General features: G+C 35.8%; 2 protein-coding genes across 7 annotated transcripts; both read right to left on the bottom strand.

Annotated features, from left to right (window-relative positions):
* Positions 1-6,722: 6,722 nt before the first annotated feature.
* LOC103341849 (RNA-binding protein 2) lies at positions 6,723-10,729 on the bottom strand. 6 transcript variants are annotated; one of them, XM_089055340.1, is made up of 7 exons: positions 10,417-10,729; positions 10,217-10,305; positions 8,243-8,367; positions 7,859-8,153; positions 7,657-7,745; positions 7,444-7,525; positions 6,723-7,119 (listed from the first exon to the last, which is right to left on the bottom strand). In XM_089055340.1, exons 2-7 carry the CDS (start codon positions 10,293-10,295, stop codon positions 7,016-7,018), a joined length of 774 nt encoding a protein of 257 aa, XP_088911466.1. In that variant the 5' UTR covers positions 10,296-10,305; positions 10,417-10,729; the 3' UTR covers positions 6,723-7,015. The 6 variants fall into 6 exon arrangements, with proteins under 6 accessions (XP_088911466.1, XP_088911464.1, XP_088911465.1 ...); XM_089055338.1 differs by having other exon boundaries at positions 8,243-8,376; positions 10,417-10,722; XM_089055339.1 differs by having other exon boundaries at positions 8,240-8,367; positions 10,417-10,721.
* Positions 10,730-11,193: 464 nt separating this feature from the next.
* On the bottom strand, positions 11,194-13,593 carry LOC103341923 (G-type lectin S-receptor-like serine/threonine-protein kinase LECRK3). Its single transcript, XM_016796607.2, has one exon. The coding sequence runs from the start codon at positions 13,410-13,412 to the stop codon at positions 11,424-11,426; it is 1,989 nt and encodes a 662-aa protein (XP_016652093.2). The 5' UTR covers positions 13,413-13,593; the 3' UTR covers positions 11,194-11,423.
* Positions 13,594-16,057: the final 2,464 nt, after the last annotated feature.

The raw sequence follows: 16,057 nt of genomic DNA, 5'->3' as shown, positions 1-16,057 counted from the left end.
CAAGGAGTCATAGGACAACCTCGATCCATCTTCACAATCAATGCTAGGTTAGTGGTGGTCCTATGGCACGTGACATCTCACGTGATTTTAGTCAAAATGTTAGTTATCCACATCCTTCTTTAGGTGCATGCTAATAGGAGTGGTAGGTGAAGACTGAACCCTAGCTACGTAATCTCTTTTAGCCATAGAGAACGATGGAAGAAGAGTCATTATTGGCTTTTGACTGGTTTCTCCGATCTCTGTGTTAAAAAAATAGGGAGAATGACTATTATACTCAATATATGAGTCTAAATTATAAAAAAAATTATATATGAAATAGATTTTAAAAACGCACTCAAAGTTCATTTACAACATAGCAAAGAAGCTTTTAACTTTTCTAAATTCCAAAACTGACATCGATTTCTTAAAACAATGCACCCCAAAACCTCATAAATAAAAAAACTCAAAACATTCAATAGGGTATCAAAGTAATTTAATAATCAAAATTAAATTTAATAGGGTCAGCTGTTATTTTTTGGGATTTGTTTGGGATTTGTTTATAGAAATTAAATTGTGTAAAGTTTATCTATATCATTAGTGCTAATTTGTATACTACACAGAGAAATTGAAACCATGCAGTAATTTGTATATAAATGGTATATAAAAAAAGACAGCCAAGAATTGAAGAAGAATATGAGGGAAGGTTTCTCAGCCAGTACTTTTTTTTTTTTTTTTCAATACAGAAATTGACAGTCACCTTTCATATTCATGTTGTAGCTTTCATGGTAGCTAGCTGGAGTTTGTATAATTTTTACCTTAATGTGCAAATGTGGTCAAACACATTTTAAATGCTAATCTAGTTTGGCTCCTATTGAATTTCTTGCATCACTAGCTACTAAATAAGTCTTCCTCATCTTGACAAATTAGCTTGTGTGTAAATATACATATAAAAAACCAATTATGCACATTGATGGGGTAAGTGAGATTTAAAAAAAATTAAAAAAGCAAAAGTAGAAGCACTTGAATTTTCACAAAAATAAAAAATTGGGCTGGGGCAGGTTAGATGGCATGTGATTTGAGACAAATCTAAATCTAGAAGCTTGTCTGAAATGAGAGAGGTGGAGAGCTGAGTACCAAGGAAGTGGAGAATTTTGATTTTGATTTTACTTTTTTATTCTAAAAAATCTTGCAGATCAGAGGTCTTAGGTTCGAATTCTTATGACATCATAGCTGTGTGTGTGAGAAATCTCTCTTCTCTAATTTAAACCATCGCATACTAAAAAAGAAAAGATATATATGCTTTAAAAATCAGTGTGTGAATATGGGGGAAATTGGTCAATTTTACAGCACATTTTGGCTAAAACAATATTTTCTGAACATATACATGTGCACCGTTTAAAATCCTTGAGAATTGGTCCTAGTATTATATGGCTTTGGTTCTTCCTTTTTGCCATACTTTCTTGCTTTTTGTTTTTCTTGTTATTTTCTAGTGTTGCTTTGTTTGCCAAGTTGCTATAGAAAATGCATTTGTCAAATTTATCCTAATTGGTTCTTTGAGTCCAACAATGACAAGATGTGGATGATCCTCGAACAAGCATACGATACTTCCTTTTCTTTTGCGGGTCTTCTCCCTGCTCAGTCCCTCTCCTCGAAGTTTAAAGTTTGTATTTTTCCTCTTAGTCTTATGCATATATTAGTTCTTTCTAAAAAGTCTTCCCCTTTAAAGGGATCTCCATAAACACATTTATTCGCTATGAGTTATTGAGACCCAACATGTAATAATTATATGAATACACTACGCCAATTTGTTATGTATGGACCATCGATTCGATTGATACGTATCCAGTTCAAATAGACTTATTTGGAGAGTTCTTACATAGAATTTTCTTCGTATGAAAGATACCCGAAATTGGAAGAAGGAAGTTCACACTCGAACTCTTGCCACTGATGTGTGAATATCATTCGAGAAAATAAATTTCTTTATACTCAACTTTGACCACTTTTTGTATACAATACAATGTATAAGCAATGATCCAAAATTACATTCTGTCAAGAGAACGTCCCTTTACGTAACAATATTTATATTGAACCTGTCATCATAATATGTATACCCATCCATATAAACTATAATTAGCTGATTAAAGAAGCATTTTGTTGTAGATCATATGGTACATACATATGTGATCATACATAATAAGCCTAAACAATCGGGTTCATAAAATTAATTAGTTTTAGGGTTTTGATAATGATGATGATTAGACTAAAAAGTCTCCTCCCAACGCAATATCAGCAAGTCGTTTTATTTTATTTCATTTTCGTACAAGAAATAAATATATTATCTCCAAGGCACCGACACGAAAATGAAAGCGTGAAAATGAGATTTTCATAGGCTGGGAGAAATTATAATATTTTGCTTTCGTGGACTGCATGATGCATCCAAGTCAAGAGAGCCAAGTGTCTTGGATTGTTTGTACCCAAAAAAATCAGATGATATAATTTATATTAGGTATATATATATATATTGTGTATGAATTTCAGCACTCCGGTCCATATGAATACCTGTCTGGTCTGCCTGTGGATGTTTTGTGAAGGATTTATGGGTCCTGGACAGTTGTCCAACTTTTCAAACGTGATGGATGTGTACTCTGTTTTGCTACTTAAAGCTAAAGCATCTCTCTTTTTCGAGTAATTTTTCGGTGTGATTCGTAACATAGCTATGTAATATTTATCAATTTTCTTAACGAGCGCATATTAATATGAGTAATTTTTCAATGCGATCAAAACATAGCTACGTAATACTTATCAATTTTCATTATGTACGTGTATTAATATCAATCTTTATATTATAATATGTGAATTATTAACATTCGCGTCTCACTACAACCTAACAAAAAATTCATATTTTTTTCTTAACCATGTAAACATGTTAGGCGTTTATTTTTGTTTTGGTGATTTAAAAATGCTAAATGTCGGGCATATTTCTAAGATGTTAGGCATATGCTGCTCAATATTCCGTGAAAAGATTGAAAGCTTGAATTTTTTATAGTCTGAAGATTGAAAGAAAGAAGATTGAAAGCTTGATGAATTGATGCAATTGAGTTGACATACATACAGTGCCACGTGGATCTTGTGGAATTTCTCTATTTTACCCTCCCAAAACACAAACACAAACATGATCTGTCAGTGAGTGCATGCATGGATAAAGTATCCAAAGTTGTACATAATTAAAGGAGTATTTTAAAAAAGTATTTTTGTTTTCTGATTGAAGGATTGGGACCCACACAGTACATGAAGGCTTCAATCCTTGCTTCCATGGTGAAGAACATCTCACATTTTCTGTTCTGTACAGCAGCCTCAAAAGCAAGCAATGGCCTTATCAAGTTGTCATTCTAAAACCAGGGAAAAACAAACCCTTTGGAAATTGGAAATAATGGAAAAAGTAATTTAAGATTTTGTTTTTTGTTGTGTCCTCATGTAATAATTCACGCATGTTTTTGGTTCGTACATGGTTATAATTAAGTGTTGTTCATGCAGACACTAATTATGTTTGATGATTCAGGTAGTGTTTGCATGCGTAGGCTTCTCCATAACAAATATGTATCTACCTAAATCAATCTCCTAAACCCGATTTTACCTAAAAATTTGTATGAGAGAAGGATAGTCCGGCCAATTATAGACTGTTATGTGAAAAAATTATCACGCATAGCATAACGTGATTGGCCGAAAATAGCGAAATAGTGTTATTCTTGATTCATGTAAATATTTTTCCTATTATACATCTTTGGCAGGTCATAATTTCACCCATGGCCATGATTGTGGCAGATGTGGAAATCATAGGGGTAGAGGACTGAACTTCATGCTAATTTCATGAAAGAGGAAATGGTTTTTAAAACAATAATATTTTATTTTTAAGGAAACTGAAAACGATAGTTAATCTTAATTGGCTATGTTGAATGTTGAATGTTTTCACTGCCACAAACCAAGTAAAAAATAATAATGTCGGTTGTAGAAAGTCCAAAAATGAAACCAGTACAATTGTATACTAACTAACCTTTGATTTAGTGGTAGTTGACTCCACTTAGTTAAAGAATGTATCAGATTCAGCTTACATAGATGACGAGAACAATGCATATATTTACGATGAGTTCGACACAACTATTTTCATCGTAGTACAGAAAGCTTACATATATCCCTAGTAAATTTGTTATTTGAATGAAATAGAATCAATTAATCAAATCCAGTAAATGTGTGTTTTCCTGTGCTCTCCTCTCCCAAACTTTGGGGTACCCCCTAATAAAGTAATTATTGTGTTTTGGCTGCACCGTCAAGTTAATGTAGTGTCAAATGTAGTAATACCAAATATTTGGAATCATGGACATCAAATTTACTGACAAACCCAATTGGACCCGAGTGATATAAGCTTCTTTTGGTTTTGTTTTTTACACTTGGTAGGTAACCATACTTTTTTATTTTTGTAAAACTTTATTTTATTTATTTATACTCGGGGAAGGAGGACTCGATCGTGGTGAGATTCCTTCCCTCAAAATAGAAGAACTACTATATTTTATCAATAGTCACAAGTATTTTTTTGGTCTGCACGTTACACTGTCACATATTACAATACTAAAATATAAACTCATCGTCTACTTATATTTTATTAATTAGTAATATTACGTCACGGTGTGGTATCGTTTAGAAACAAAAATTTCTCACATCACCGCACTTTCCTTTGTCTCTCAACCATGATTAACGCTGCATTAAATGCCTATCAAATAAGAACAATAGACCTGGGCCCTATAGAGGAAGAAACACCAAAAGACGACTTGGAAATATACCAAACCCAGCCCATGCGTCTATCTAATCCAACTTCAAATTCTGAACCTATTCCATGCAACCACTTAATGCTGTGGGGGCAGCCCTACGAAGTTACAACATCTCTTTCTGGTTTCCCCTTTTTCTTTATTTTTCATCACAACTCTTTATTTAGCTAACAGTCATATTCGAACAAAATGGAACCAACCCTATTGCTTAGACGTTTTCCTGCTTCATGAACTCAATAACTTCATTGCCCTAAACCAACTTTTCCCCCACCCCTTCTCTCCAATTTCAAAAAGGAAGTTATAATGGGAAAAGGACTAATGGCACCAAATGAAACCCACCAGGCCACATGGAATGCAAGTAATGACACCAATGAGACTTGCTCTCCTACCAAACCTAGCCCCGTTTCCCTACAGGCTCTACATCATCATCTAGGGTTTTAAATCAGTGTTAAGAAGAAAGAGGATCTATTTACTAATGCCCAAAATGTTGTGCCAAATTCATGGTAGTTGAAAACCAATTCATATTCCATTTCCTTTTCTTTTGGTTTATACAAGCGATATTGAAGAGGGGGCAGTCGAACACAGGATCTTAGATGCAAGGGTAACTGCTCTTAACTACTACAAGCCCCTTGCTTCTTTTTTTAGCTTTTTTCATGCCAAGGAAGATGGAAGGGTCTAGCAACATGGGATTATGGGTCACAAATCACAACCTTCATTGAAGAGGCTAAGATCTTTCTTGGTAATAATTGAGACACAGCTTGAAGCCCATGTGAGGTGTACAGAAATTACAGACTAGCGAGCAGGACACTGGGCTAGTGGCTTAGCATTGAGAGGATGTATAGCAAAAGGAATAACTTACTGTCTACATACTGTTGTTGGCACCACAAGTATTTACTCCAAAATGGGAAGAGTGGATCAAATTTCTAACACACAAAACATGGCCATGCATTGTCTTTTCTCAGCAATTGATTTCACTGAGGATAAAAAGACACACAATCTCTTTCAAACTGACCATGATGCTCTGTGAGCTCTTCTCTAGACAACGCAAGTTACAATAGAAGACAAAACTTTATGGTCTCCGCAACACTTGACAGAATAGAGTCCAAGTTCATAGACGTGGTTTCTTCGTTAAGGTCAGAGAAAACATATAAAGAAAAATATAACATTATGATATCTATAAGAGGATAATATTATTACAAATTTATAAATAACATTATTTATTTATTTAAACATACCCAAAATCAACCCCAAAGTCAACTTTTGGGTGTGTTTATAAAAGTGTGTGTAATGATGAGTTTTGGGTGTGTTTATATGTTTAAATAGTGTTTTATAATTTCTTGGGTGTTTTAGTAAAACTCTAATATTATTGACAGGGGATAACAAAACAATGTTATCCCCGTTTCATGCAAGTGTAGGATTGCTGCAAATCCCTATGAAAAAAAACATGGAAAAAAAAAAATTCAAAGTGGTGGTACTCAACTCAAGGGAGAGTCAGATCCCAAGATCTTAAATCCAATTGTAAAAATCCAATTGGACAAGGATCAGAAAATCTGCAAGCACTCCATATTTTAAAAATCCAACTCTTGGCCCATTAGGCTTGCAAAATTCAAACGACTATCAATACCCTTTATGGAAGGCAGTGCTCCATGTTGCACTTACATAGCTCAAGTATTTCGTGTTCAATTTTCCAGAGTCTTCCCCACTTCAATGTGGTGGTCCATTCTTTTTCATATGCATCTCCACTACAAGACAGTCCTTTTTCCGAAAATGCAAAACCACAATTGTCATTCGGATCGGATGTGCATCTGTCTATCCATGCTATTAGCATGAAGTTCAAAACGTCGAATGCATTCATCCAGACCAGTCAAACTTTAGAATTCAATTGCCATAATGTGTCAAAAGAAAGAAGACATTCAGAATCCCTTATCTACAATAAGAATACAACACTTCTTTAAGAAATTGGGTAGAAATGGAAATGCAAAATCAGAAATCTTTGTTTAATTACATAACTATGAAACTTTTCTTGACTTCACTACTTAGATACTATGCATTTCAAGTACTTACAATTAGTGCCCAAGCCTGAGCAATTTGACATTGTATATTTGGGGTACAATGTGGTTACCACTCCAGAAAGAAGCATGCACATAGGCAATGTATAAAAGCTAATGCAATCTGCATTACTTCAACATAGATGTCTCTCATTACCTAATGCCTATTCACCTCTTACTACGGGATCCAGGTCCAGATCTTGGACCCGGGAACCGGGAAAACTGCAGCCGCAAGTAATTAGAATCAGGACTGTGTTCATCCATTTCATAACCTGTGAATCCAACCATAACATCAGCATCTACCAGCATTTCAAAACCACTAGCATGGGAAAATAAAAAGACCAGTGCAGCTAGTTCTACAGGTTCTGAACTTAGGGCTAGCTATCACAACTTATGATTGCAATCTTAAATTGCCTAACCACTACTCTGTACACCTATTATGCCTGGAAGAATATTAGAATAAATCACCATGTACATGGTTGAATAAGTTACTAATAGCAAATAGTATTTAAGAAGTTATAAGGGAAAACAGAGAGAAGGATTAAGTTTCTTTGACAGTCATAACCGCAAGGTTGAAGACGAGCAAAAGCAATCACCTTGCAAGGCACTCAGAGCAGTTGCTGCATATGCTGGACTTTCAAAGTCCACAAAACAAAGGATAAGAGGATCCCCACCACGCTGCATTATGGATAAACCAGAATATATGTGTGAAGACTAATTTCATACTTCCAAAAAGGTAAAACCAAGTAATACAATGAGAATCCCAAATCAGAGTAAACAAGAAAAACAAAATGACCAAGAAAAAATACGTGTTTAGTTATCCACCACCCACATACATGTTTGGACTCTTTGCTCACAAGCCTCACTTCTTTATAGCCCACAAAAGGACGAAATATATCTTAAAGCAATGTGAAGGATGAATGATGTGAAAACTATTGAGTTAAACAATAGGATGGACAAGGGAAAGATCAAGTTAATTATTGGGCAGAATGAGAAAGTCATCAAGGATACGAGCTACTTCTCTCTTTGTGCTGTCAGGAGGAAGTCCTTCAACATATAAAGTGTTGGAAGCGTCTGGAGGTAAATGAGCTGTTTCACGTCCAGGCCTAGCCATTGCATCGACTGGAAGCTGATTAGCAAAACTCATATTTCGACCATTTGTTATTAGATCAGAAGCAATAGGTCCAGGATGACCCATCACAGAATGATCAGTCATTGGGAGGCCAACCATTCCACCACCAACAGCCCTTCCCAATCCAGTTCCACCAAAACTACTAGCTTCTCCAGAAGTATGTGAAGACATTTGCTTCAAAAGGAAGTAGTATATATGTTTAGTACAAAAACAGAGATATGTGACATAAAGGCACTGTTTCAAATGCTCAAAAAAGTCACCACATTCTGAAGATAGTTGTCATATTCTGATCCAATTGATTTTGTATTCTTTAAGGCCCTAGGATCACCAAAATCATCATCTCGTGCCAAATAACTATGCATCTCATGACCTGAATACAGGCCAGGAGCTGCAAGGTCTGCAAAAGGTTAGTCCATAATTTCAGTGCTAAACTTCAAAACTATTAAACAAGGAAAAACAGCAGATTGGAAGAGATTTTAAATCAAGAACTATATCGAGAAACATTAGACAGATGCAGGAAGATACCCCTTCTAACAGTTAAAACCTACTATATTTAGTTTGCAGATTTAGTCCCAAAGTGGGGAACTACATATATAAGTACCAACAACTATGTGGTGATTATACTAGTACAACTTCTTTTAAGGTTGAGAACTACAAACAGAAAATACCAATTGAAATATCTAGTTACAAATATACAAGGCTATGCTTTTGTATGAGTGACTAAAAAATAAAAATAATTCAACAAAAGAAATAACTAAATAAGAAAATGAATTTGGTATCTAACTAAACTTATTTCATAAGATATGCATCAATTTATATTAGTCTATTACATTTATATCACAATAGTTGCATCATAAAATATGTATAGACCATCTCATTGCCATCATTATTGAAGAATAGCATTGGGATGGAAGACTGACCGCACTTAAAAGAACAGCATGATCCTACTTGATGCCATTTCAAATAATTGGAGTTTGGTTAGGGTGGGGGAGGATCCATTCATAAGTACCTTGTAATGTTATTAGAAAGTTTAACTGATATCGTATTACTTTTCATTATCAAATAGGTCTCAACAGATGAAGTTACACAAACTATCAACATAACCTACCAGTTTTCTTCACCTTGAACATAATTTAACAGTGACTTTTAAAACTGCCTCCTAAATGGCAAATCATTCAAAAGTTGCTCTAATACCACATCCAATAAATGACAGCGCTCAAGAATAATGGATTCAAGAATAATTATGGTCTTGTTTTAAAGAAAAAAACTAGCTCAACAGAAAATAACAGCAGTCCTCTGGTAGCAAAAAATTCCACAAATGATACATTATTATATGCAAGCATACTGTCGATCATTATTTTTGTAAGATAAAAGGCCGGGGCCCGGGAGCAAGCACACATGGAACTTTTTCAACCCTTGAATGCCAAAAAAATCGACTTCACTAGAAAAATTTCTTAGGATAAAGTGAAGATTGTACTTTGGATGAAAAGATCACATAAGTCATGATGCCACCTAAGTTTCTATTGTACTCACAAAACAATAATTCCCGGACTCTAACAATTTGTCTTTTATGTACGAAGGGAGCAAAGGCCCAAAAACCATTTCATTGACTTAAACATAGTTACAATCCAAATTCAGAACCTAAGCTAGCTTTCATGTTATTTGAAGGAGGACGTCTATCCTGATCCAAAAATTACCAGGGAGAAGGGAAAGGTAAATAATTAAATCGTCTTTGTTTGATGAGCAATAGTGGATAATGACTCGTCCACTTCAGTAAACAACTCCATTTAGCTTCCCTGATATTCTCTATGACGGTGAAGGCTTAGTTTAGTTATTACACTATCTTACTGCCAATCTTTGCATGTTCATTACTCGTTCCTTGATTTTATATAGAAATGTCAAACTAAAACCTCCACACACACAGAAACCGCAACGATAGTTTACTTGCAGCCCATTAAGAGTATGCGATTGTCGACTCTGTAACAAAAAATCTAAGATGAATTTTATCATTCCAACACACAAAGAAACCCACTGATCAACCAAGAAAATTGCCCACATTTATAATACAAGAAATCAAATTTAAACGATTTGATGAAGAAGATCAATAATTCAAACCAATGCACGAAAGCACAAACAAAATCACAGTTTATAATCACACAATTCAAACTAAATGGAACAACTAATTAAAGAAACTCCATTCGACGTTACCAATGTTCTGAAAAAAGAAGAGGGCGTACCATAGTCAGAACGAGGTCGTTTATGCACGCCACCGGAGGGACCCAATTGCCGCTGCCGGTTCCAGGGGCCGCCCCTCATTTTAATTTACCTGCAAATTTGTAATTAATAGACGGAATGGTGAGGAATTTCAGAAAAACAAAATCGTAAAAAAAGAACTAAATTTAAAAATATAAATAAAAGAACCCTAATTTGATAGAACCTTGTTGTTGGAGATTACGAAAACCCCAGAGCGTAAGCTTTTTCCCGCAACAGCTTTGCTGGATTTAAATTTTTCTGTATTTATTTCCAGTTTCTTTTCGGGCAGAAACCTCCTGCTTGTTCGAGTGTTTTTGACGTCGAAACTCACCGACTCAGTTCGGCTGTGTATCGGTTCATGTTGATTCGCCGTGGGAGGGCTCATATGTTTTCCCTGAAAATCGAATAGAACTGCGCCACATGCTCTCGAGTACACTTGGAACGCTCTGGTTGGCCACATAAACATAAACTGAGGAGTGGAGCCTTTCCTTCTCGAGACGACCTTTTTCTTTTTTATGGTTCCGGAATAGCCTTTCGGTTTTTGGTCCATGCGCTATTTGAAATTTCGAATTTCTTTTCTCGCTGGAATTTTATTTTATTTTATTTTTTTGTTTTTTTGGGGTGATTTCATTAATTACAAATTTATAAATAAACTCAATCCTAGACATGTATTTATAAAAAAATCCAAGCACTATTTAAACATAGAAACACACCCAAAATCAACCCCAAAGTCAACTTTTTGGGTGTGTTTATAAATGAGTTTTGAGTGTGTGTAATGATGGGTTTTGGGTGTGTTTATATATTTAAATAGTGCTTGAGTTTTTTTATAATTTCAACTCTCATTTTGGGTGTTTTAGTGAAACTCCCTTCATTAATTTAGCATGGATTTTTTACACACTTTGATATGTATCCTGCAAGTACGGGCGGCACAGTTCGAATTGAGCCGGTTTCACTTCAAAATCGAGATCAAATCAATTATAATATAACGGTTTGGTTCAATTTATTTTTGACAAAAATCACAAATGAAATCGAACCAAAAAAGTCTTTATTTTTTACATAATCCTGCATCTAAACTGAGTCTGCAATTTAAAAATAAGAATAAATTTTGCTAATGAATAGGATATAGTCTGCAATTTACTTATCAGCCTGTAGAATAGTACGCGAAGACAAGTGCTACTCAAAGCCAGTTTACTAATCAGTTAACCACTCAGTTGGCGTCAAAAACTCTGGGTGCTGTGACTGCGAGTCAGGATTTGGAGGAGCTGGTATTTCTACTGTCCCTTCCAGCATCAGTACCACCTTCTTCATCGATGGGCGCAATGATGGCTCATATTGGATGCACCAAAGTCCTATCTTGATCATCCTCCCAAGTTTAGTCTTGTCCACTTCTTCATCCTGCACTAGCTTATGCAATTCGTCGGCCTCCAAACAATGGTACACCCAGTTCTCAAGAACTACTTCATCCTCAGGAATGTCCATATACACACTTCTTCTACAACATATGATCTCCAACAACACAACCCCAAAGCTATATACATCTGCTTTCACTGTTATCGGCATGTTCCTTAGCCACTCCGGTGCAACATACCCCCTGGTTCCTCTGAACCCAGTAGTATGTGTCCCGGTTTGCTCAGATTTGAGCAGCTTGGCCAATCCAAAATCTGAAAGTTTTGCGCATTTTCGCTCACTCATTAGTATATTTTCAGGTTTGATGTCACAGTGGATGATCTGTGTCTCACACTCTTCATGTAGATAAAGTATGCCTTGAGCTACATTGAGAACTATACCAATTCTTTCCTCCCAAGCTGGCCTTCCATCAGATCTGAAAAGGAAATCTGCAAGTGAGCCATTGGTCATGTACTCATAAACTAAAATCCTGTTCGATTCATCATGACAGTAGCCAAGCAATTTAACCAGATTTTTGTGATGGGTCCTCCCAATTGCATTCACCTCATTTTGAAATTCTCGCTCTCCTTCACCCACCACTTTCTCTAGTTTCTTGATCGCCACTACTCTCCCGCCATTTGACATGACCCCTTTATAAACTGTCCCAAAAGCTCCTTTGCCCACTTCATCAGTGAAACCTTTGGTTGCCTTTTCGAGCTCAACATATGTATACGATCGAAGAGTGACATCTTCAACGAACCCGCCATTTGCAGAATGAACCTTTTTGTACCCCCAAACACGATATCTGTAAATAACAACACCAGTAATTGCTAGAATAATAAGTGCAAAAGTTAACATTGCAACACCGCTAATAAAGATGTCTGTTTGAAGTTGTTTGTTTCTTCCCTTGCTCACAGTTTTTGTCCCTGAACTCTCAATGCCAATTTTGACTAGGGTTGAAGCAGTTTCATCAGTTCTTCCATATCTTAGCGGAAACCTCTGTTTTCTGCACTTATTGTCCTTATATACTGCACCTTCACAGTCACAATCTCTCAAGCAATCCTCTTTACAAGCAGTCTCATTCAATGTGAGAACAGAATATGGGTTGTCTTCCCATTCAAGGCCATCAAGATCAGTAATGGAATATCTAGTTTCATTCTTGTTCGCGCAATCAACCATACTGAAGTTCCTCCTGCAACCTAAATCCTTTTGGCCTTGATCAATGAAAACAAAACCGGGAAGACATAAACAAGGGGGATCCTCCTCTATGGGAACACAATATGCATTTAAGCCACAGAGGCCCAGAGGATCACACTTATCAGAAGGTGATGAATACTCAATTGACCATGAATCATTCGGAGCCAAACTATGGGAATACAACCGAAGTATTCCATCAAAGTCAATCGTTAGACGGTATACACGGTTTTCAGACAGCTGCGTCTGATTAGTAATATTCTTTATATAGAAACCAGTGGAATTGAGAAGATATAGCTGTCCATTGTGATCAAGGTTCAGAGACACATTGTCTCCAGCTGTATATGTCTCAGCATTCCAGTAAGCATACTGACGTGTTGTTGAAATTGGATTCACTGGGTACTGCAGCAGGTTCCCATCACGCTGCATGGAAAGTTGAAACCTTCCTGTGGCGTGATTCGTGGCAGAGATGCTAGAGACAAGATTCCTCCCAGCCAACAGACGCTGACCAGATAAGATGGTATCCGTTGGAGCATCAAAACTCTGCCAAATGATCTTTGCATTTGAGTTGTAGAGGACAAAGTTACCAGAATCAAGCATGGAAGCCCATGCAACAGGCTCAGTAATATTTGAAATAGGTGGTGATAAGCCTTGCTTATCTTGTAAGATGACCTTAATTCCTTCTTCATTCAAAAGCAATTGAACTTCATTGGAGCGTGGCAGCTTAACATCCCGGTTTGCTGTCCATATGATTGTTCGTGGCTGGATTTTCTCAAACCATATGCCCTATGGCCAAGTCATTGCCTTCTCTGTAGAAGCCGAAGGCAAACTGGCCCGAATTCGATAACCATTGTGAGTTATTGGGATAGAGAGAGGAGAACCTAAGCTAATGTTGGAAGTTCGTGGTTGAGCGGCTGCAAAAATAGAGAATATAGTAAATGGAAGAAGAAATAGAAAAGTTGCAGACATTGGTTGAAGTTTTTTCTTGTTCTTTGGAGAGGCTTATTTTTCTCATATAATTTTAATCTGCAAGATAGCAAAGTATGTATCTTGCATTTATCAATCAAAGGAAGTCAAAATTCCAAGTCTTCTAACTTAAAGTCTCCAAAGAGAATGGAGACCAGAAATTGGTTCCTGTTTTCCAAGAAGAAAAATGTCTTTGGAACAGCAAAGCAGGACAGGATTATCAGCACATCTAATCCAGATTAGCAATAAAAGTCAACACACAGTATTGTTTTATCTAGAGCCATGAAAAGTTTCAATGTCCACACCAATTGTTCTGCCGCTCTAATTCCAACTTGGACACATACATTTCGAACGGTAATGATCTTACTAGCTCAAATCAGTTGATAAACTATCCACCAGAAATTCCCATGAATAATTGGAGGACAATGACAACTGGGGTGGGGTTTATAATCTCATTAGTTTTTCTTTTTTTGGTCTAAGCAAAATTTATTGTTCCATCCTAAGATTCTGAGGGGTGGTCCAGGCTCTTAATCAGCTGTTCCAGAATTTGGGAGGATTTAACACATTAACCGCTAGTATTTAGTCATTCCCACATTTAATACCATTCATGTATATAGACAAGGAAATTTGGCATCTCTTTATGGGACCAGGCGCTCCTTGGTGAACCCTTAGTTGCCTAGTGAAGAAAATAAGGTTAAATTAAATGTTTGACGGAACAACATTTTCCAGAAATTAGTGTTTGACGGAAAGAAATTGGCAGGATAGTTGTTGATACTTTGAACAATTTCATCAAACAAAATGTTTTTTTAGTTTTTATCTTTTTAGCGGCTAGCAAAGAAAATAAGGTTAAATTAAGTATTTGACAGAACAATATTTTCCATAAATTAAATGTTTGACGGAAAGAAATTGGCAGGATTGATGTTGATGCTTTGAACAATTTCATCAAACAATTTTTTTTTTAGTTTTTATCTTTTTAGCGCATAGCGAAGAAAATAAGGTTAAATTAAGTGTTTGACGGAACAAAATTTTCCAGAAATTAAGTGTTTGATGGAAAGAAATTGGCAGGACTGATGCTGATACTTTGAACAATTTCATCAAACAAAATGTTTTTTTAGTTTTTATCTTTTTAGCGCTTAGCAAAGAAAATAAGGTTAAATTAAGTGTTTGACGGAACAACATTTTCCATAAATTAAATGTTTGAAGAAAAGAAATTGGCAGGACTGATGTTGATACTTTGAACAATTTCATCAAACAAAATGTTTTTTTAGTTTTTATCTTTTTAGCTCACCCCAGAAAAGAAGCAAAGCACTATTTGTTCTCCCTACTCGATTTTTGGTAAACATATCTCACAAATTATTATAAACCTGTACAAAATTTACCACATGGCCATATTACCGTAGTATTCCATTATCACTCCTTGAGAACCCCAAATACGAACAAGGATTCTTGTCCTAAAACTTTATTACTCTTCCTTTTTCAGATTCTAGTTCTAGTGATTGAATCCAAGATGATCATTTTCTTAACAATTTTTTTTTCGAAAAAGGGAGAAAAAGGAACAAATAACTGAAAACCCAATTCATCATTAAAAAAAATTTCAGAAACAGAAAAAGAGAGGAAAGAAGTGAACATTGAAATGAGATTGAACAAAATGTCTTTATCCTTCGATTGTTTTTAGCACTTGTATGACGATTTTGGGATACAAAGGATGAATCCACACACATAGATGCAAACATGGTGCAGCAGCAGCAGTTTGATCAAAAGATGAATCCACACACAGCCTTGTTACACAGCAGAGGCCTCCTCTAGGCAAGATTTAGATTTATTTTCTTTTTAAGGACTCATAATTTCATAGTAATTACAGTCACTAAATTAAGACGTCTGCATTCTGCAAAGTCTTCATCTTCTTGAGCTCTTGATGGTCGGCAGTAGAATAGCTCCATTCTGGAATTTAGTGTTGTCAAGTTGGGCCTTAGAGCGCTGGCTATAGACAATCAGCCTCTGTGCCATCTTGGGTTGCAATTAGCAGAGTTTGGTCCTGTTACTTTTTAGGGATAGTTTAGTAGCATCTTCTAAGAAAATTGACATGTAATTGCAAAAAAGAAACCAACCATGATCTTAATTGGGGTAGAAACTAGAAATCCATGTCGTCGTAATTTGTAACTTGCGTGGCCAGTTGTTTGCTCCATGAAATTTGATCTGAATTTCAATTAGTCTTTATTTTTTTACATAATTGTTTTATGATTAAGTCCTGCATCTAAACTGAGTCTGCAATTTGGAAA

The sequence above is a fragment of the Prunus mume genome, linkage group LG6 (genome assembly GCF_029339155.1).
Source record: "Prunus mume cultivar Tortuosa linkage group LG6, ASM2933915v1, whole genome shotgun sequence".
NCBI classification, from domain to species: Eukaryota; Viridiplantae; Streptophyta; class Magnoliopsida; order Rosales; family Rosaceae; genus Prunus; species Prunus mume.
This window is presented reverse-complemented; position numbering and strand designations above follow the sequence as displayed.